We start from the raw sequence: 22,353 nt of genomic DNA, 5'->3' as shown, positions 1-22,353 counted from the left end.
CTTATATCCCTTGAGAGAGGGTCTCTCATTGAACCCCGGCATCAGCCAACTGAAGTGTTAGTCTAAATAATCTTAATCAATAAAGAATCAGGAGTCAAATATTGGGGGATAAACCTGGAAGGTCAGAGAACCAGAGGGGCAGCCACCAGTTGCTCCCTTCCTCTCTTGTTCCTCGATTCAAAAAAATGGCTGAGATCTTGTTTCCACCCCACCTTCTCACCTGTCTCCACTTCCCAAGTGCTGGGTTTAAGGTGTGCACCACCACCGTCTGGCTTCTGTAGCTAACTAGTGGCAAGCTCTGCCCTCTGATCTGCAGGCAAACTTTATTTGTCAGAACATAAAAAAATATCACACAATAGCCGGCAGGTAGCAAGCCCCGGCCATCATCCTCTCCTGTCTTCCACAGGGCTGGGGTTACAGGGACAGATGCGGCCACATCCGGCTTTTTGATGTGGGTGCCTGGTATTCAAACTCAGGGCCTCACACTTGTGTAAGAAATGAGTCCTCTTGCTCAGGGAGCTATTTCTCCAGCGCTGGGTCACATCTACTTACTCAGATGAAATTGTAGTGCCTGAAAAACTCCAGGAAGGAAAGCCCTGGGCTCTCCTGAGCTGAACTGATGGGTGGGAAGGAGGGGGAGGCAGGCAGACATCCCTCTCTGAGTTTGAGGCCAGCCAGCCAGTACAGGTTCCAGGCCAGTCAGGGCTACACTGACATTCTGTCTCCGTAAGTATGTAAAGCAGAAAACAAGACTAAGGTGTACACAGACACCACCAGACCCTAAGGGTTAAGGGGTGTTATGGGGGTTCAGTTAGCCTTCTGGAGGAATTCGGGTTTATCTTCGAGGAAATAGGATGGCACTGAATCTAATCAGGACCTGGCTGATGAGATTCCTGTCCAAAGATCTCTTTAGGTCCTTTGTCTTCCTCAACTCACCCGTCCACCTCCGATTTCTGGCTGGTGATCCAGGTCTTCCAGAATCCAGTTCCTATTGTTTTTGCCTCTGGAGCCCGTTTCATAAAGTTCCTGGTTTGCCTTCCCCTCTCTGATGCAAGATGGGGGAGGTCTGAGCACAGACTCACTTCTGCCTTCTCAGATGGCATCTGGTAACCAGTATAATGCCTGGCGCACAGTAGGGGCTGAACACTCATTTGTAAGTAGTCAGTGCCTGGCTCACAGTAGGGGCTGAACACATGTTTGTAAGTAGTCAGTGCCTGGCTCACAGTAGGGGCTGAGCACACGTTTGTAAGCAGTCAGTGCCTGGCGCACAGTAGGGACTGAGCACACGTTCAGTGCCTGGTGCACATGCTCACTGGGTTTCGTGTTAGACATTTATTACCCTCTTATGTGAAATATGCACAGTGAGCCTACTATGCTGGCTCATCTCTGTAAGTCCAGCACTTGGAGAGACTGAGGCAGGAGGCTTGTCATGAGTTTGAGGGCAGCCTGGGCTACAGAGCAAGACCTTTTCTCAAAAACAAACAAAACAAAGAGGGCCAGGAGATATCTCAACAACAGGTAAATTCCTTTACCACGATCTGACAACCTGAGTTAGATCCCCAGAACCCAACAGTGGCTAGAGAGAACCAACCCCTTGAAAGTAGCTCCCTGACCGCCACACACGTGATGTGATACACACGCATTCAGAGACATACATGCACATACACAGATATAAATATCAAAAAATAAAAATAAAAAAGCCATGGTACCAAAATGTGGCGTCACAGACCTATAATGCTGGCACAGAAGGCAGAGGAAGTAGAATTGCTCCAAACTCCAGGTTGGCCTTGTGTTCTCAGGAAGTTCCGAGCTAGCCTGGGCTACATGCTAAGATGCTGTCTCAAACAAACAAACAAATGTAAAGCAACAACAACAAAAGACATTTCCTAGTAGCAGGAACGGCTTTACTGTTTCTGGTTAGACTGTCTTGGACAAAATGGTTTTATTAGACTTTTTTTCTCTCAGATGAAATGCTAGGGTTAGAGCTGAATTCACTTCTTTAAAAGAACCAAAGTTTTCTCTTACAGTAAAACACAAGTAGAGAGAATGGGGGAAGGTGCTGGGTATGGCGAGCTCTCAGGCAGGCCCAGCCTTTGGAAGCAGGCAGAGCAGGAGTTCAGGCCAGCCTGGTAGACCCCAGAGCCTGTCTCAACACAACAGCAGCAATAGCAGACAATAATAAAAGCAGTAAGTCTGGATTTTTGCTTAGAGTGGGAAGACTGGAACAGGTTGCTGGCAGGAGCAGGCATTCTGAGTACTAACAAAAGCAGCTTTGTATAGAAGCTGGGGACAGAGAGTGAGGTGGGTTAAAGTGTATCAATCACCACAGTCAACCGAAGGGGTTTCCTTCTCACGGGTAGTGAAATGAGGGCGTTCATATGCCCCGCAGAACGTGTTGGGAAGAATCGGATGACATCAGTTTCTTCCCAGAGAACGTTTCTGCGGTCACAGGACTGTGACATCACAGAACTGGAGCGAGAAACCGTGCGGGAAGGAAGATTCCTTTGCTGTCTGGTCTGGGAACTGGGAAGAAGTTCTGAAGGCTTCATAAGAAGTAGAGAGATTTCAGTTCACACTCGGTATCGGTAGATTTTCGAGGCGTTGAAAGTTGGCCAGTTTTGTAAGTAAGTTTGATGGAGATATATTTCAGACTGTGCAGTCAGAATCAAACTTTCATAATATGCAAATGGCTTTAAAATAGTCATTGAACTAAATTGAAATGGTTAACATGTATGGATTTTGTTTTTGTTTTCTGAGACTGGGTTTCTCTGTAGCTTTGGAGCCTGTCCTGGAACTAACTCTTGTAGACCAGGCTGGCCTCGAACTCACAGAGATCCACCTTACTCTGCCTCCTGAGTGCTGGGATTAAAGGCGTGTGCCACCACCGACTAGCACATGTATAGATTTTTAATTGTGCTTATCTACGTGCGTATGCGCGTGTGTGTGGTGTGTGTAGTGTGTGTCTCCCCTGGGCACAAGTGGAGGAGCTGAGGACAACGTGCAGGAGTTGGTCCTCGCTTTACACCTTGTGGGCCTTGGCAGCCAGACTCAGTTCTTCGGGCACGGTGGCAAACGCCCTTACCCGCCGAGCCATCGCACTGGCCCGTGTAATTATCCTACAGCAATTCCAGACGTTGGAAAGTACTGTGCACAAACTTGCTCATTTTCTCTGCAGTGTAATTTAGTCAGGAGAGTCGGCTCCAGGGAAATGATTCATTCCAACGGGCCGGCCTTTGAAGGGGTTTGGACTGCTCCCCCTCCCCCATGGGTAAATGTTCTGAGCACTTAGATGTCGCCATGTTTTCCTTCTGGCTGGGAATTCCAGGTCATCTCTTGGTGGTGATGACCACTTAATGTTTGGTCCTGGGAACCTGTGACTTAGACCTCTCCATTCCCTGTGAGTGTCTGTCTGTCTGTCTGCCACTGTATCCCCCTTTCTCCTAGTCCTCCTCCTCACCCCCCCCCCCTCCGTTTCTTTGTGTCTTACCTGTTCCTTGAAGCTTTTAGTCTGTTTGGTGGGCACATGTGGTCAAGTCCCGGGGAATACATGGAATCTTGTATCAAAAGCTCATAGACTGGGAAAGAGCTGAGCTAACGGGTGTGGGGAGCAGGTACTGTAGTCTGCTTGCTGTGGCATGCACATCTGGGTTGTCAGGAAACATTCCTTCACTTATTGCTTAGTAGGAGATAATACCAAGGGAGTTCACCTAGGAACCCTTGGCCTATCTATCTGCTGGCTACAGGAGCACCCGGAACACCTGTACCGGCTTCCATGCCACCAGCTGACTGGTCAGAAAGCCCCGAATAGTCCACCGCCCTTATCTTACTAACCTGTTAACTATGGGAATATTACTTAGACCCTTGTGACTCAATTTCCCAAGTGTAAATTATGAATATATAGCAAGAGAATTTTGAGGCCAGCCTGGGAAATTTCCAAGATAGCCTGAGCTACACAGCAGGACCCTGTCTTAAAAGCATTTTTATAGTAATTTTAAAAATTATTCAAAAACTAAGTTAGAGATCTCTGTTGTGTAGCTTTCCTCCATTAGTGATATTTCCTTTCTAGAGCCCTGTGCACGCCGGGCGGTGGTGGTGCACGCCTTTAATCCCAGCACTCGGGAGGCAGAGGCAGGCGGATCTCTGTGAGTTCGAGACCAGCCTGGTCTACAAGAGCTAGTTCCAGGACAGGCTCCAAAACCACAGAGAAACCCTGTCTCGAAAAACCACAAAAAAATAAAATAAAATAAAATAAAATAAAATAAAACAGAGCCCTGTGCAGTGTAACTTCCAACCAGGGTAACTGAGGGGGAGAGCATGTGCTTTGTGTGTTCCTGTGTACACATCTCCAAACACTCAGCCAGTCTAAAAGACCGCTCTGGGTTCCTCAATGGCTCACATTGTTCAGTAGCTCCCCCACCTCCAGGTTTTTTTGTTTGTTTTTTTTAAGGCAGGGTTTGAATCCAGGACATGCTAGGCAAGTACTACATCCCCATTTTGTTTTTAGACACGTCTGGTCATGTTTCACAAGGTGACCGGAACTCGTACCCAGCCTGGGCTACCCACAAATTCGTGACCCTCCTGACTCGAACTGCTGGGTGCTGGGTGGTTCCAGGCTTGGGACTCAGTCCCAGTCAGAGCTGTACCTCCTGTCTCGCTTACAAACATGTTCTGGTAAAGGCTGGTCTGCATTCCCCGGATCTGCTCTCGTTTCTGCAATCTCTGGACCTGAGAGCAGGGTGCCAAGGGTAACGGTTGTCTCCACAGAGTCCACTCCCCCAGGAACAGTTTTCTTTTTCTGTAACTCTTTGTTTGCATCGCAGATAATCCGCGTGACAAACCAGGAAGACAGTGAAGAGTGCTAGGCTGTAGACTCGGGAGTAGATGTTTTAATATGTTCTTTGGCAGTTTCATACATGTATATACTGCTTCACGGTTGTTCTCACTCTCTCTCGGCCCCCTCCTTTCCCTGTCCACCTGGCCTCTTCCTTCCTAATCCTTTTCCTGCATTCATGTCTTTGTGTTTTGTCTGTGTCTCTCAGGGTTTGTCCAGGTGGGTCTGTGTGGCCATGGGACTGGAAATATCCCTTGGAGCTAAGGTGGGGGAGTTTGACAGTGAATGGGTACACAATCTAAGATGGTGGCTCCTCCTCCCAGAGCCTGTCCATCAGTAATAGCCCCTCCCCGCCTTCGACTGACTGTTGAGCCTGTCCTGTGCAGGCCCCGTTGTAAGGGAATGGTCTTACCTTCCATGTAGAGTTATACTGGGAACCCTTCCACTAAGGGTGCCGTATTTTTGTTTTCCTTGGCTTGTTTTGTTTTTATCTGTTTTCAACTGATAGGTAACTAAGAAATACTCAGCCTTGACCAAAGGTAGAGAAGAGATTTGATTGCCAGAGTGAAGATAAGAAACGCCAGGTCATTATTTCAATTTGATGCCAAGATAATTGAGTAACCAGACACCTGCTCCCTGTAATTGGCCTAATCAGCATGTAGACGTTCTAGTGAGTTTGAGCACTTGAGCTGGTGGCGGAGGGAAGGAAGGTATAGCTGCTGGGGTGGTGTGAGGTCTGGTCTCATTTCCCCCCCCCTCGGGGTGCCACTATGAAAGTGTCCCCGCTTGGGAAGGTGATGTTACTTGTCTGAGTTAGACCTGCCTCAGGGTAGGAGCCGTCCCATGTCCCTCACTCCACTACCTAAGGAGGTGAGGTACTTCCGCGCAGGGGGCTTGATCCCGTGGGAATCCTGCTTGTGTAGGATGGAAAATGAGAAGGGGCTCTCGGTGGGCTAGAAGTGCTGAGTAGGTGTTTGAACTACAAAGTGGCAGGCATAGTTGTATTTATTTTTTTCAGCTAGCCTAGATAACACTGGAATTCATCTAGACACTTTCAGACAGGTATATGTGACTCTCTATGGGACATTTTAAATCTTAAAATAGAGGATAAAAGCTTTACATGGAGCAAGTAATTTTTTCATAGACAGCTTCGTTTCTCATTTAAACTTTGTTATGTTGACTTTGTGTTCTCTCTTTCTCTCTCTCTCTTTCTCTCTGTCTCTCTGTCTCTGTCTCTCTTTCTCTCTCTCTCTCCCATTCTGTACTTTGACTTTTTGGCATCTTTTCTGTTCTTGGCCATTCAGGAAGCTTTTATTCTACCTCTCAGTTGAATTATACAATGAGTCAGTGCAGGTTTTAAGTTGGTTTCAGAAGTGGGTTTGCGCTGAATAAATATGAATGTGTGGGAGGGGGTTGGTATGTGATAAAGGCATATTAAGTGTGTGTTGGTATGGGTTACCAGTAACAACCGATTCTTACCGGACACTGGTGAACTGCTGTCTCTTAGTTTCTACCCATGTCTGCTCAGGGCTCTAAGAGCTGGAGAGATGGCGAGGAAATATGAGTCATGTTATTCTTAGGTATGCCATCTTGGCACCTTATAAGAACTATTGATTTTAAGTTTTTTTTTAAGTCAGTTTCACAGATGTATACAATACATACTATTGTTATTTATATTTGAGCCATTATCTGAACTGTAGCTCAGGTTGACTTGGAACTCATTTCTGTGGCCCAGACTGACCTCAAGCTTTTGGGCGATCTACTTGAGTACTGGGATTACAGGTGTAAGCCATCACACTTGGCTAAATGTTAGTTTTCAAAAAGTAGTATAGCTGGCCGAGGGAGCCAGAGGCAAGTGGATCTCTGTGAGTTCCAGGCCAACCAGGGCTAGATAGTGAGATCCCCATCTCAAAAATCAAAACAGGGCTGCAGAAGGCTCGGTTGTTAAGAGTGGGTGCTCCCTCCCAGAAGATCAGCTTTGGTTCCCATAACATACTTTGGGGGCTGGAGAGATGGCTCAGAGGTTAAGAACACTGGCTGCTCTTCCAGAGGTCCTGTGTTCAATTCCCAGCAACCACATGGTGGCTCATAACCATCTATAATGAGATCTGGTCCCTCTACTGGCCTGCAGGCACACATGCAGGCAGAACACTGTGTAAGTAATAAATAAATTGTAAAAAAGAAAGAAACTCTTAAGAACCCACATTGGATGGCTCGCAGGAGCTTATAATTCCTGATATCCTCTTCTGGTCTCTGTGGCACCCACACATCTAAAACACACACTCACACAGACACAAATACACATTTGAAAGGAAAGGAACAAAGGAAGGAAGAAAGAGAAAAAGAAGAAAGAAATCTAAAAGAAGAACAAAATGCAAACCAGCACCCAGCTACCCTAGGTTTCAGTAGCAAAACCTTGTATGTGGTTTCTAAGTAAAGTTTACTGTGTGTTTGTATGAGGTTCTAAGTGTGTAATAGTCTCTGAAACTGCAAGTAATTAGTGAACTTTACATGTCAGTTGCAAGAGTGGTTTTTTGGGGGCAGTTTTACAGAATACATGTAAGATATATCCTTTGGTTGTTTAAAAAGCAGTTCTCCAACTGCAAAACAGTTCTGCGATTCAGCTTCTGTTCTGTTACAAGCCTTGTTCCGGATAGTGTGTGAATCCTCATGACTGCTTGCTCATTTCTCTCTCTTTGGCGTTTTTAAGAGATGATTTGCCTATTTTTAATTTGTGTGCTTTGGTGTTTTGCATGCTTGTCAGAGTGATGGTGTCTGATGCCCTGCGGCTGGTGACAGACAGCTGTGAGCTGCCATGTGGGTGCTGAGAATTGAACCTGGCTCCTCTGGAAGAGCAGACAGTGCTCTTAACTGCTGAGCCACCTCTCCAACCCTCTTCATTTTGAGACAGGGTCTCCCTGTGTCATCCCAGCTGTCCTGGAACTCACTTTGTAGATCATGCTGGTCTTGAATTCACAGAAATCTGTCTCTCCCGCCCTAGTGTGAGGGTTAAAGGCTGTTGTCCACTGCACCCAGTCCTGCTTCTTTTATTAAAAACCCGCTTATATATAATTTAGATGATTCTTCACATTTGAGTTGGTTGTTTTGATGGGGCTAGATATAATCTAGCAGAGGGTGCTTGGTGGAGTGCTAATCACTCAGTCCTTCTCATTCTGGACACAGATGTATTTATCCTGTCAACATTTTCTTAGTAAATATGAGGTGGTTTAAGAGTTGATTGTGGCCGGGCGGTGGTGGCGCACGCCTTTAATCCCAGCACTCGGGAGGCAGAGGCAGGCGGATCTCTGTGAGTTCGAGGCCAGCCTGGTCTACAAGAGCTAGTTCCAGGACAGGAACCAAAAGCTACGGAGAAACCCTGTCTCGAAAAATCAAAAAAAAAAAAAAAGAGTTGATTGTGTTAGTTGATCTGTTGACTTCATTTATTTATTTTTGAGCTAGGGTTTTATAAGAAGCTTGAAGTTTAGGCTTGAAGTTTTAATCCTCTCCCTCCACCCGATACCGGGATTTCAGGCCCACCTGTCATCACCCCTCCCATCCTTTAAGAGGGGGAGTTTGCTATTTTGCCCATGATGGCCTTGAACTCTGGTCTGTCTCCACCAGAGTAACAGACCACAGGTGCACATCCTCAGCTTTCAACATGCTTAGATGTATCCGTGCTCCAAGTTCTAAGTATATGTACTTTTTATATTTTTGGTTGTGAGCCTTGCGTTTAATGGCTGAGCCATCTTTTCTTTTTAAAAAGTCTCTCTCTGTGTGTGTGTGTGTGGGGGGGGGGAGACAGAGAGACAGAGACAGAGAATGAGATTATGATCCTGAGAATCAAATTAGCTTCTCTGAGTCTCTGCATTCGAAAATTTCTATGAGATGTAGTAAAGATTTAGCACAAGAAGACTTTGTTGTCCCCACTGTTATTTCTTTGGACTTCAACACAGTTTTTACAGAGGTTTAGCTTGCCTTCCAGCTATGTCGAGCTTAAGGGCTGCAGACTTTGATGCTGTTTGACGATAGTCTGCCAGCATTGGCTGGCTGTTGAGTAGTGGCTGACTCAGTGCCTGAACCTCGTCAGGCTTCTGTCTGTGCAGTATCCAGAGTGCCAGAGTATTGTATGGTGGCCAGTTGCCCTTTCACTCCAAATTACCTAAGTCAAGCTTGTGAGTTCTTGGATGCAGTTTCGGTGGAAAGGTTCCAATTGACGCTAACGAAGTCAAGATTTTTCTTAGATGCCAGCTCTGTGTACTGTAGTGGCATTTCAATTGTATTTTAATGAATAAAGCTCACCTGGGGATCGAGAAAGTAAAAGAGCCCCACTGGCCAGCTTTTTAGAGTGTGTGTGTGTGTGTGTGTGTGTGTGTGTTTGTGGGTACATGGGTACCCTGTGTGGGCATGTAAGTGCGGATGCCCATGGGGGCTGGAAGCTAGAGGCCATTGTGTTCTCCCGAAGCTGTTATTACAGGCAGTTTGAGCTGCTTGATGTGGGCGTTGAGCAGAACACAGTTTTTATTGCACTCTAGAGGTAAACTTATATAAAGTTTATATTTAAACTTATTATAAAATCAGGCAGGACAGTGTTTGGGGGAATATTAATTCTTATATTTCTGAGTACTTGTAAATCAGCTTAATAAAATAATGATAGGGTAAAGTATATAAATTACTGTAGCTTTGTTTTTCACCTGTATTCATAGGGTAGCTGCTGACTCCGCCCCTCATTCTTTACACTTTTGCCTGGGAATAGATTTTTTTCTTGAGATGCAACAGCAAAAGAAAGTCATATATCTGCCCCATCGTTGTACATTTCTAACATGCCCCATCTGAGACAACAGGAAGAGCACATTTGGAATGGCAGAGAAAGCCTTCACACCGCCATGATGTTTGTTTTCCTACAGTTTCGGGGATCAGACCAAAGACCTTGTGCATGGTAGGCAAGCGCTCTACCACTGAGCTACACTCCACCCATTTCTTAAGACATCTTGCTAAATTGCCCAACCTTAGTCTTGAACCATTAGTACTCTTGTGTTGTATGATGTTTTACTCTTTTTTTTTTAAATTTATTTATTACGTATACAGTGTTCTGCCTGCTGCATGTTTTGCCCGCAGGCCAGAAGAGGGTACGAGATCTCATTGTGAGCCACCATGTGGTTGCTGGGAATAGAACTCAGGACCTCTGGAAGAACAGCCAGTGCTCTTAACCTCTGAGCCATCTCTCCAGCCCGATGTTTTACTCTTTTGGCTTTTGGGGTACCCAGCTCCCAAATAAATCACATACATGGAGGCTTATTCTTAGGAGTGCCCCGCCTTAGATTGGCTTGTTTCTTGCCAGGTTTACTTAAGTTATCCTGTTTACCTTTTCCCTCTGGGTTTTTAATCTTTCTTATTTCTGTATTTCTTACTTTCCTTCTTACTCCATGGCTGATTGAGTGGCTGGTCCCTGATCTTCTTTGTCTCCCCCCTCCTCCTCTCTCCTTTTATCCTCTCTGCCTGCCAGCCCCTCCTAGCCTTGTCCCTGCCTCATTATTGGTCGTTCAGCTCTTTATTAGGACCATCCGGTGTTTTAGACAAGTAAGGAATCACGGCTTCACAGAGATAAACAAAGCCAGCATACACAAAAGTAATACACCTAAAAATAATTTTCCCAACACTCTTGCCTCACCTCTTTAGTGCCTTGGATTACAGGTGTGGACTACCATACCCGTTCACAGGAAGTTCAAGTTGCCTTCTGTCTCATAATTGCCAGTGGGAGACTAAATGGATAGTTTTAACTATTACAAGTTTAAAAAAAATTGTATCCAGGCATAGTGGCATATGTCTTTAATCCTAGCACTCAGAAGGCAGAGGGAATCAGATTTATCTTTGTGAGTTTGAGGCCAGCCTGGTCTACAGAGTGAATTCCAGGACAGCGCAGGACAGCCAAGACACCCTGTCTTGAACCTCTCCCCCCAAAAAGTAAATATAAATGGGGCCCTCTGTGATAATGTTCACCTGTAATCCCAGTTTGGGAGGCAGAGGCAGGACAATTGCTGCAAGTTTAAAGTCAGCCTGGTCTATATGAAGAGTTCCAGGCCAGCCAGGGCTGTATAATGAGATACTGTTTGAAAAAGGAAAAACAAATAAAAATTATAAATAGTAAGTATGATATAATGGCTATTTTTCACTATCAGCTTTGCTTGGATTTGTAATCACCATGGAGACACATCTTGGGGTGTGGCTATGAAGACTTTTCCAGAAATGTTTAACTGAAGAGAGAAGATAAACCCAGCACATGGGGGCAGACTTTTGTGGATTGGGTCAAATTTAGTGAAAAAGGAAATCAGGCTGAGCACTAACTAGCACAATGTCTGCTTCCTGGCTGTGGCTACATGCGAGCACGCGCCTCAACTCCCGCCACTGTAGTGCGAGCACGCGCCTCAACTCCCTCCACTGTAGTGCGAGCACGCGCCTCAACTCCCGCCCCTGTAGTGTGAGCACGCGCCTCAACTCCCGCCACTGTAGTGTGAGCACGCGCCTCAACTCCTGCCACAGTAGTGCGAGCACGCGCCTCAACTCCCGCCCCTGTAGTGTGAGCACGCGCCTCAACTCCCGCCACTGTAGTGTGAGCACGCGCCTCAACTCCCGCCACTGTAGTGTGAGCACGCGCCTCAACTCCTGCCACTGTAGTGCGAGCACGCGCCTCAACTCCCGCCCCTGTAGTGCGAACACGCGCCTCAGCTCCTGCCACAGTAGTGCGAGCACGCGCCTCAACTCCCGCCACTGTAGTGCTAGCACGTGCCTCAACTCCCGCCACTATAGTGCGAGCACGCGCCTCAACTCCCGCCACAGTAGTGCGAGCACGCGCCTCAACTCCCGCCACTGTAGTGCGAGCACGTGCCTCAACTCCCGCCACTGTAGTGCGAGCACGCGCCTCAACTCCCGCCACAGTAGTGCGAGCACGCGCCTCAACTCCCGCCACTGTAGTGCGAGCACGTGCCTCAGCTCCCGCCCCTGTAGTGCGAGCACGCGCCTCAACTCCTGCCACTGTAGTGCTAGCACGTGCCTCAACTCCCGCCACTGTAGTGCGAGCACGCGCCTCAACTCCCGCCACAGTAGTGCGAGCACGCGCCTCAGCTCCCGCCACTGTAGTGCGAGCACGCGCCTCAACTCCCGCCCCTGTAGTGCGAGCACGCGCCTCAGCTCCTGCCACCGCCACCGCGTCGCCCAGACTGTGACAGACAGGCCCTTCCTCGCTTGAGCTGCTTCAGTCACGTGTGGAGGACCATGCTAACTGTTTTTTGGTCACTGTAATGTTTGCTGTTCTCTCCTCCCTGTGCACTAACCCGGGTGGGGGGGGGGGACTTTCTTGAAGCGGCATATTTTAGTAGGGTCTTTGAGGCAAAAGTTCTGGGTGTGGGGGGCTGTATGGTAGAAAGTACAGAAGGAGGGAACTTGTAAAGGGGATTGGATTGCAGGAGTCTGGGAATACAGTTCACCTGATAGATTGCTTACCTAGCATGGCCAAGGACCTGTGTTCGGTTCAGGAGAACACACAGGCACGCACACGCACGCGCGCGCACACACACACAGAGTGAGAGAGAGTGAGAGAGAGTGAGAGCGAGAGAGAGAGAGAGAGAGAGAGAGAGAGCGCTTAGAGTAGAATTTGGTTGGTCTAGGTCATCTAGAAAACCATTGCAGGAAGTCCAGTGGATAAGAATGATGAAATCAAAGGATTAAAAATGATGAATGGACTGGGCTTGGTGGTGTACACCTTTAATCCCAGCATGAATACCAGGCAGATCTCTGCGAGTATTAGGATAGCCTGGTCTACGTAGTGAGTTCCTGGCTAGCCTGGGCTACACAGTGATACTTTGTCTTAAGAAGAGGGGGAGGGGAAGGTTGAGTGAGGGACAGAAAAGGAGACAAAAAAGGAAGGAGGGAGAGAGAGAGAATGATTGATTGGTGTTATTTTGATTTGGGTCTTGAAAGGAAAGGGGGCAGCCAGGGCTCTTTGGGTGCTGCATAAAGGAAACTCCCCAAAACCAGTCCTTTAGACCCCACACAGTTAAGTACTTAGTGGTATTGTTAGAGGGCTAAGCAGGTAGTTGGTGTGCCATCAGGCAAGTTTAGTATGGCAGGACCCCTCTGAAAGCCAAGTTGATAAAGAGAAAATGGAAGGAACAGAATGCATTCCTGCGGAGTGGCCAGGACTGGCAGCCCAGGCCCCAAATACATGTCTTTTCCTTTTTGAAAAGAAACAGTGTTTACATTTGTCTATAATCTTATACAGGTACTAGACTTTTTCCATGATACCTGCTAAATTAAAAAAGATCCCTGATGGAGGAAGGTCATTGGTTAAATAAAAAGAAACTGCTTGGCTCTCATTGGTTAGAAGATAGGTGGGAGGAGTAAACAGAACAGAACGCTGGGAGGAAGAGGAAGTGAGCACAGATGCGTCAGAGAGACGCCATGCCCCGCTCCCGGGCAGACACACGCCATGAAGCTCCGACCCAGGATGGACTAGACTAGGATCTTCCCGGTAAGACCGGTTCTCACAGATTATTAGAGATGGGTTGATCGGGATATCAGAATTAGCCAGTAAGGGCTAGAGCTAAAGGGCCAAGCAGTGTTTAAAAGAATACAGTTTCCGTGTAATTATTTTGGGTAAAGCTAGCCATGGGGGCGGCCGGGTGCCGGGGATGCAGCCCCGCCGCTCATATTACTACAGATCCCCGTTTAACCATGTAGTTTCTAGTAAACAGGCTTTTTTTCTTTCTCTTTTATTTTATCTATTTTTTTGGGGGGGGGGATTCGAGACAGGGTCTGTCTGTGTAACAGCCCTAGCTGTCCTGGAACTCGCTCTTGTAGACCAGACTGGCCTCGAACTCACAGAGATCTGCCTGCCTCTGCCTCCCGAGTGCTGGGATTAAAGGCGTGCACCACCAGTTTCAGCTTTTAAAATATTTGGCGTTAATGCTGCAGTTCTCATGGAGTTTCCTGTAACCCTAACTGATCGATGTTTTTAACTTTCAAAACCTTTCATTTATCGTCATCATCATCATCGTTGCTGTTGTTACTATTGTTGTTGTTGCTTATGTTAGATCAGAGGACAGTTGTGGAGTTGATTCTCCCCTTTAACATCTATGTGGGTCCCGGGGGTTGACTTCAGTCTTCAGGGTTTGCAAGGCCGGGCCGTCACTGTCACCCTCAGCTGCCGAGTCATCTGACTGCCCCAGGAAGTGCTAAATTTCAGAAGAAACTGTTCTGGGCTTTGAGATTCAGATCTTTAGGAAGTGTTATTTTGAAGCTCTTGACGTTTGACTGGAGCCTTTAGTTTCTCAGTATGTGGGAGACGCTCTCCTAAAGGAAAGTAAGCAGCCATTTGGGGTCAGATCCCCTGAATCATTCCTCCTGGTGTGTGTGACCGCTGCCTTTATTCCATCAGCCCAAATGAATCATGGCTAGACCTACTGTCAGCGGAGATGAAGATGTGTCATCCTGACGAATGTCCCGGAAACCATGGCGACAGGTGGAGCTCATCATCCTCTCATAGGAAGGGAGCAATGTCTGGGTTTGTGGTAAGATCTGCCACAGCACCGCTCATACTGGAGATTAAAGAGATTGGAGTTTCACCTTGTGAGTCTGAGCCTTTGTCTACATGCACGTATGCACGCTGCGTGTGTGCCTGGCATCCGAGGATCCTCTGGGGCTGGCGTTCCAGGTGGTTGTGTGAGTAGCCCTGTTGGAACTGGGTTCTCTGCAAGAGCACCAAGTGCTGTCTGTTAACCATTGAGCCAGGTCTCTAGCCCCAAGCACCTTTGTAAGACATGGGCATGATTCAGAGAACTGTAGTAAATGCTCGTTAAGACCGTGAAACTTAAGCTCAGTAAGCAGTACCTGTGAAGGACCCCGGGCTTTATACCATTCCTCACACAGAACCATTCATTCTCTTGTGACTGAGTTGAATCCTCTCATGGATCTATCCATTGCATTCCTCTCCCCCCTTCCCCTTCCACTCCCTCCCTTTCTCCCCTCCTCCCTCCTTCTATTCTTCCCTCCCTCCTTCCCTCCCTCTCTTCTTCCCTCCTTTTCCCTCTCTCCTTCCCTGCCTTCCTCTCTCTCTCTTTCACTTCCTCTCTCCCTCCCTCCCCCCTCTTTTTTGTCATCTTGTCTTACACAGGGTCTCTTCAGGATATATGCTTAGGGTGGGATTCTTAAGTCGTGGGGCTGTAGGGTGTGTGCGCTGTTTCTGTTTTGGTAGATCATACCATGCTGTCTTCCACTGCTACCACCATTTCCACTTTGGCTGGTAGTGTGTGCGTGTTCTCTCTGTTTACACACTAGTTCACATTCATGCGTGGTCTCCAGGGTAGATCAGATTATCGAGTGTCTTAGAGCATCTCACACTTGATTGTGTATGCCAATCACCAGGGATATTAGCAAAAGTGCAGTTTCTGATTTATATCCCTCCCCCACTCCCTCAGCAGGGTTTCACTACCTATCTCCCGGCTGTCCTGGAGCTTACTCTGTAGACCAGCCTGGCCTCAAATTCAAGGAGATCTGCTGCCTTTGCCTCCAGAGTGCTGGGATTAGAGATGTGCGCCACCACATGGGGCTTCTCTCTACTTGAAGTCATCTGTATCTGTGCCTGGTTGTGCAGGCTCATGATCCCAGCCACTCTGGAGAATGAGGCAGGAGGATTACAAATTCAAGGTCTGCCCAGGCAACTGCGACTCTGCCTCAAAATGAAAAAGTAAAACCATGTGGGATGGAATCTCAGAGGGCGAGTGCTTACACAGCATGTACGAAGCCCTATGCTCAGCCCGCAGTGCCACAGAAACAAAAGCATTCAAATTGCCTGTAGTAGCTGAAATAGCATAAATGGCATACAGCCTAGTCACTGTTCTGTTGCTGTGAAGGACACCATGACCAAGGCAGCTCTATAAGAAAAGCATTTAATGGCGGGCTTGCTCACATTCCAGAGGGTTAGTCTGTTATTATCAGGGCAGGGCAGCATGGCAGCCCTCAGGCAGGCGTGGTGCTGGAGCAGCTGATCAGGCAAAGAGACACACTGGCCTGACATGGGCCTTTGAAATCTCAAAATTCATCCCACCAGTGACACACCTCCTCCAACAAGGCCAGTCCTACCCGCTGACAGCTCATCAGCTGGGGACTCAGCATCTAGATCTAGGCGCCTATACGGGCATTCTCATTCAGACAACCAGCGCATATATACTTTCTATGTCTTTTATATTGTTACGTTTAAGTGGCTAAGAGAATTTATTTATTTTGGTGCCGAAACTCGGAGACAAGCACAGTTTAATTCTGAGTCCTTGCCATAGCGATGGGAGCCATGGCTTCTCTTCTCTGGTTTGGATAGAAAGAGGTCTCGCTGTAACCTAGACTGCTGTCTGTCTTTGGTAATCCTCTGCTGTGGCCTGGCCTCCTTCATGCTGCGACCGCGGGACTGTACCGCTGTGTCCCACAGATGCCATCACTTCATTCCTTCACTGTATCTATTCACTGTAGAACTTCAGAGGCCGCCGAAGACCTCACACGGGCTTCCGTTACACGGAGCATAAAAAATAAAAACGCTTTTATCCAAGATAGCTTGCAAAATGTTTCTACATCTTGCTTGTTTTGTTTTTGATGCAGGATCTCACCTTGTAGTCCTGGCACACTTGGAACTCACTGTGTAGACCAGGCTGGCTTTAACCTCACAGAGACCGCCCTGCCTCTGCCTCCTGAGTGCTGTGGTTAAAGGTGTGCACCACCACATCTGGATTCTGCACTGTATTTTTATTTAAAAAAACAAAAAAAAAAACGCTTGTATGTCACAAAACCGATCTGTGTCCAACTCAGAGTATGGCTCCTGTGAGTGTATGAAAATCAGTATACGTGTAGTTAATCTAAGTTTTTAAATTTTATTTTTTTCATTGCAGATTGAATCCCTCTCTAGAACTTCTGAATGTTTCTTACCAGTGGGAGCGTTCCCTGTACAGCAAAGCCAATGGCTTAACTTCGGGGAGCGCTGGGACACCGTAGGCTCTGCTATGCTTGGTGGAACTTGAGTTTGGAGGACACAGGGCTTTCTGTGATGACAACATGACTCACAGCAAAGGAAGATCTGTCACCTGCAAGACAAGTGGCAGCCCCGACAGTGGAGGAGGTTTTGTCAATTGGACTTTAAATCTAAACACCATTCAGTCTGACAAGTTTTTGAACTTACTTCTAAGCATGGTGCCGGTCATCTACCAGAAGAACCAGGACGACAGGCATAAGAAAGCGAACGGCCTTTGGCAGGACGGGCTGTCGGGCGGAGCACAGACCTTCAGCAAGAGGTCAGAGCCACATCTGGACTACCACGAGTTCTCGGAGCAGGCCTTCCACGGCGGCGGCGGTGGGCATGCGCCAGCCAGCTGCAGCCCCAAGTACGACGACTACGCCAGCTATAGCTACTGCGACGGAAGGGAGGCTTCGGAAACCACCGCCATGCTGCAGGACGAAGATCTGTCCAGTGAGGGCGATGATGTTATTGTGGAAACAAACCGGAAGCTCCCGAAGGAGTCCAGCGGCGTCATGGCTCTGCAGATTCTCGTGCCGTTCTTGCTGGCCGGGTTTGGAACAGTTTCTGCCGGCATGGTTTTGGACATAGTACAGGTGAGTTTTCATCTTCAGTTCCTCACACTGTGTGTGTGCCCGCGCTCGTGTGTGCCAGAGGCCAACCGTGGGTGTCTTCCTGTGGCGGGGTCTCTCAGTTCTCTCTGGAACTGATGGACTCAGCTGGCAGCCAGTGACGCTCTAGGGGTCCTGCCTCCCTCTGCCTCCTCATCATTGGGGTCATGTGCGTGCCACCGTGCTTGGCTCTCCGGGTTTTTAATTGATTGATTGATTCGTTACTTTGAAACAGGAATTTCCACATCACCTTGGCTCTTCTGGAATTCACTGTGTGGACCAGGCTGGCCTTGAACTCACAGAGATCCAGCTGCCTTTGACTCTGCCTCCCAAGTGCTGGGGTTAAAGGCTTGTGACATCATGTTCTTTTTTTAAAACATAGGTTCTGAGTGTTGAATCTGGGTCCTTATGCTTACTCACCCAAACCCTTCCTCTCCTCCCTTCTCCCCTCCCCTTCTTTCTCTTTTCCTTTCCTCCTCCATTTTCCCCTCTTTCAATAGAGTTTCACTCTACACCTTTGAGCTTGCAGTCTTTCCTGCCTTAGAGCCTCACCCGAGTGCTGGGATCACAGGTGTGCACACATCTGGCTTGACTTCACGTTTTCTCATTCAGATGCTTTGCATAGGATAACATCTTTGCAGTGCTGAGAGTGGACCATCACGTGTGGCAGGAGCCTGAGCTGTATCCCCAGCGGTCAAGCATTATCTTAGATTTGACGTATTCCTTGCAAATAAAGTAACTCTTTTACAAACCCCAAAATAAGCCAAGTAAAAGAAAAGCCCAGTCAGCAAGCAGTCTTTTGAAATAGTTTATTTTAAAAGAAAATTTCCATGTGCTCATTGAAATGTGTTCAAACAAGGTAGCACTAAAATAAGGACTAACTTCTGTTCCTCATCTCCACACCCACTGCTGCTCCTCTTTGTCATCACCCTCCCTCCTTCACCTCCTCCTCCTCTTCCACCTCTGCCCCTGCCTCCATTTGTGTGTGGTTCTGGAGATGGTGCCCACGGCCTCCTGTATGTCAGGCAGGTTCTCAGTCCCCCAGCTTACGTCCCCAGTCTGTTCCCAGTGCCCAAAACATTTTTTTTTTTTTGCGTTTGTATTATTGTATTTAAGACAGGGAAGCAAAGCCAGGCAGGGTGGTGCACGCCCTAATCCCTGTACTCAGGAGCCCAGCCTGGTCTACTTACTGAGTTTTAGGCCAACCAGGGCACAGGGTGAGACCCTGTCTCAGTGACAGAAAAGGAGAAGCAACGTTAGAAGCAGAAGCCCGGGGTCTTTAGAGATGTCCTCATTCTAAAGAGCGGCTGTTCCTCTTGTCCCCAGCACTGGGAGGTGTTCAGGAACGTGACAGAAGTGTTCATTCTAGTCCCTGCGCTGCTCGGCCTCAAAGGGAACCTGGAAATGACGTTGGCATCCCGACTATCCACCGCAGTAAGTTTTCCCCTGCGTCCCAGAGTGTGTGCCGCCTAGTCCTCCCTTAGGAGAGTCTGTGTGACAGGCGGGTTGCTTTCCTCCATCTGGTGAGTTTCTGGACCTCGGAGTTGTGGGAAATAGTTTTGACTGACACGGTGCCCTGAAAATTCTTGGGGTTCTCTCATGTGGGAATGCAGACCTGCCTTCCCTTATCAGCAAATGCTTGCCTCCGTCGGTGCCAGACCACACTGGCCGTGTTTATCAGTGTGTGATGCATTGTATGTGGGTGTGGTTGGTAGAGTCGAAATTAGAATCCTGTGTATGCTCTTCTCCAATCTGACCCATTAAAATATATACTGCTGACCTTTTCGTATCAGTTGATCAACATTAGATACTTTATTGGCTCTATTATTTTTAAAGATAGGTTCTCAGATTTGCTATGTAGACCAGGTTGGCCCTGAACTCACAAGAGATCCTCCTAGCTCTGCCTCCTAAGTGCTGGAATTAAAGGCGTGTGCCAACACACAGGGCTACATCTTTTTATAGTATATAACCCCACAATTTGATTTATCATCCACCGTTGAATCTATAAACATAGGGACCAGGGGAATGGCTAAGACGTTGAGAGCACTTCCTTGGGGGGACTAGGTTTCCGTTTCTACCGTAACTCCAGTTCCAGGAGATCCGATGCCCTCTTCTGGCCTCCAGGCACCAACCATGTGGTTTGCATACATGAGGCAAACACTTGAAAATAAAAAAGTATTTTTTTTTTTTTTTTTTAGATAAGTGTCACTCTGTAGCCCTGGCTGGCCTGGGATTCTTTATGTAGCCCAAACTGGTCTTAAGCTCAGAGATCTTCCTGCCTCTGGCTCCCAAGAGCTGGGATTGAAGATATGCACCAGCATTCCCGGCATGACAGTTAATATAAGTGAATGAGAGTGGACAGTCATCTGAAGTCAGAAGAAAGGTAGAGCAGACCAAGGTGTTAAACTGCTTTATCTAGTGGTCCACTTAAAGCTCAGCTGAGACTACCTGTTTGCCAAGCATGGCTTCACTTGGTACCTGAAGCGGGACGACCTGGACAAATCCCCGAAACAAGGGGTCATTGCTCTTAGCAACCTGCTGACCGCCATTGTGTTCTTCTGTAAAATCTCACTTGCTTGCCCGCCCCGCCTTGTGGTTTTAGTGTGTAAAATTGGGGGCCGGAGAGATGGCTCAGCTGTTAAAGGCTAGCTAGGCTCACAACCGAAAATACAAGAGATTACAGACTGGACCTGGGACCGGAGCCTTTCAGGAACTGTTCTGGCTTATTCCAGAGATTCCCCGTAGCAGATCATTTCAGCTACCAACGGGGGAGGGGAGAATTAGTGCAGGTCATGTGGTGAAGGCTGACTTGGGAGGGCGGCTTCAGATCACATCTGTGGAGATCACTGATCCCTACACGGAGCTCATCCTCCTGAGCAGGCGCTGTGTAAACTGGAAGCTAAACAAGGGCAGTGAGTCACACCAGGATCTGAGAGGAGGAGACCATTCTGCAAATGTCATTTAATCAGATCGATAATGGTTCCTTTTATTAAAAAATTTATGTATATGAATATTTTGCTTGACTGTACACGTGTGTGCCTAGTGCCCCCAGAGGTCTGAAGAGGGCCTCAGATTCCTTGGAACTGCCGTTGTAAATGATTGTGAGCAGCCGCATGGGTGCTGGGAATTTAACTGCTTTCTCTGCAAGCGCAGCAAGTGCTCCCAGTTGCTGAGACATCAGTCCCAATATCAGCTCTCCACACGACGCTGAGACATCCCTCCAGTCCCAATATCAGCTCTCCACACGACGCTGAGACATCCCTCCAGCCCCAATATCAGCTCTCCACACGACGCTGAGACATCCCTCCAGCCCCAATATCAGCTCTCCACACGACGCTGAGACATCCCTCCAGTCCCAATATCAGCTCTCCACACGACGCTGAGACATCCCTCCAGTCCCAATATCAGCTCTCCACACGACGCTGAGACATCCCTCCAGTCCCAATATCAGCTCTCCACACGACGCTGAGACATCCCTCCAGTCCCAATGCTCCCAGTTGCTGAGACATCCCTCCAGTCCCAATATCAGCTCTCCACACGACGCTGAGACATCCCTCCAGTCCCAATATCAGCTCTCCACACGACGCTGAGACATCCCTCCAGTCCCAATATCAGCTCTCCACACGACGCTGAGACATCCCTCCAGCCCCAATATCAGCTCTCCACACGACGCTGAGACATCCCTCCAGTCCCAATATCAGCTCTCCATATGACGCTGAGACATCCCTCCAGCCCCAATATCAGCTCTCCACACGACGCTGAGACATCCCTCCAGTCCCAATATCAGCTCTCCACACGACGCTGAGACATCCCTCCAGTCCCAATATCAGCTCTCCATACGACGCATTCTAATTAGGGATTTGCTGTTGTTTTGATTAGTTTTTCAGACAGGGTCTCTACTGCCTGACTGTCCTAGAACTCACTATGTAGAACTCGGAGAGATCGGCCTGCTTCTGGCCCCCGATTGCTGGGAGCAAAGGCTCTTGTCACCACCGCCTGGCAATTATTTTTCTCTTAAGATCTGAAAGTTCAACCTAACATTTAGAATTCATGATTTTCCTCTGGCGAGGCCACACCTCCTAATCTTCTAACCTTTTCAAATAGTGCCATTCCCTGGTGACTACGCATTCAAATATGAGTCTAAAAGCAAGACAAAAGAAACAAACAAACAGCAACAACAAAACCCCAGAGAGGTAGAGCTAGGCGTGGGGGTGGGTGGCTGCAAGCACTTAGGAGGCTGAAGCAGAAAGGACACGGATTTAAAGGTAGCCGGTGGCACATGACAAGTTCTAGTCCAGCTTGGGTGGCATCATCGGATCCTGTCTCGTGGTAACCAACCAGTCATGGTGGCACATGCCTTTAATACCAGCCCTTGGGCGACAGCTGCAGGTGGATTTTATGAGTTCAAAGCTAGCCTGGTCTACATAGATGTTCCAGGACAGCCATAGTGAGACCCTATCTCAAAAAAAGGAAGAAAAGAAGGAAAACCAGCCAACCTCTCCACACACCTCCTCACCACAATGATGATAGAAAACCAATATGTAAGAGGAACTGTACATTTATGTAAAAGGATTACTTGGACAGAAGGTCCTTAATCTTGTACTCTGTAAAACAGTGCTGGCATCGTAGAACTTGCTAATAGCCAGTCGCTGTTTGCAGAGATAGCAGTTATTTTTCTGGAAACTTCTGGAATAAAAAGTGTGCTTGGAAGAGGAGGAAAGAAGTGTGCTTCTTTCACGGTGTGAGATGATTAAAATCTGTTATTCCAGTTTTGAAAAGATTCTGACCTGGTACTGATACATGAGTATGAATTCATGCTTTTCCTTCCTCTTCTTTTACTCTGTGTTTGTATTTTCAAACCC

At 47.8% G+C, this 22,353-nt stretch overlaps 1 protein-coding gene across 3 annotated transcripts in view; it reads left to right on the top strand.

Moving 5' to 3' along the window:
- LOC121457671 (solute carrier family 41 member 2) overlaps positions 1-22,353 on the top strand; it is a 71,911-nt gene that overhangs the window by 6,882 nt on the left and 42,676 nt on the right. For 2 of the 3 annotated variants that reach the window (XM_041666600.1, XM_041666594.1), the window contains exons 2-3: positions 16,759-17,476; positions 18,818-18,925. In XM_041666600.1, the coding sequence (XP_041522534.1) occupies positions 16,922-17,476; positions 18,818-18,925 (663 nt within the window). In that variant the 5' untranslated portion in view covers positions 16,759-16,921. Of the gene's footprint in view, positions 1-13,152; positions 13,164-16,758; positions 17,477-18,817; positions 18,926-22,353 lie in introns of those variants that run through there. The other variant, XM_041666606.1, reaches the window with a different exon arrangement.

The sequence above is a fragment of the Microtus oregoni genome, unplaced genomic scaffold (genome assembly GCF_018167655.1).
Source record: "Microtus oregoni isolate MIOR12 unplaced genomic scaffold, Mior012 000001F_ref0000356, whole genome shotgun sequence".
Classification (NCBI taxonomy): domain Eukaryota; kingdom Metazoa; phylum Chordata; class Mammalia; order Rodentia; family Cricetidae; genus Microtus; species Microtus oregoni.
The sequence above is the reverse complement of the archived record's forward strand: the minus strand, read 5'-3'. Positions and strand labels throughout refer to the sequence as shown.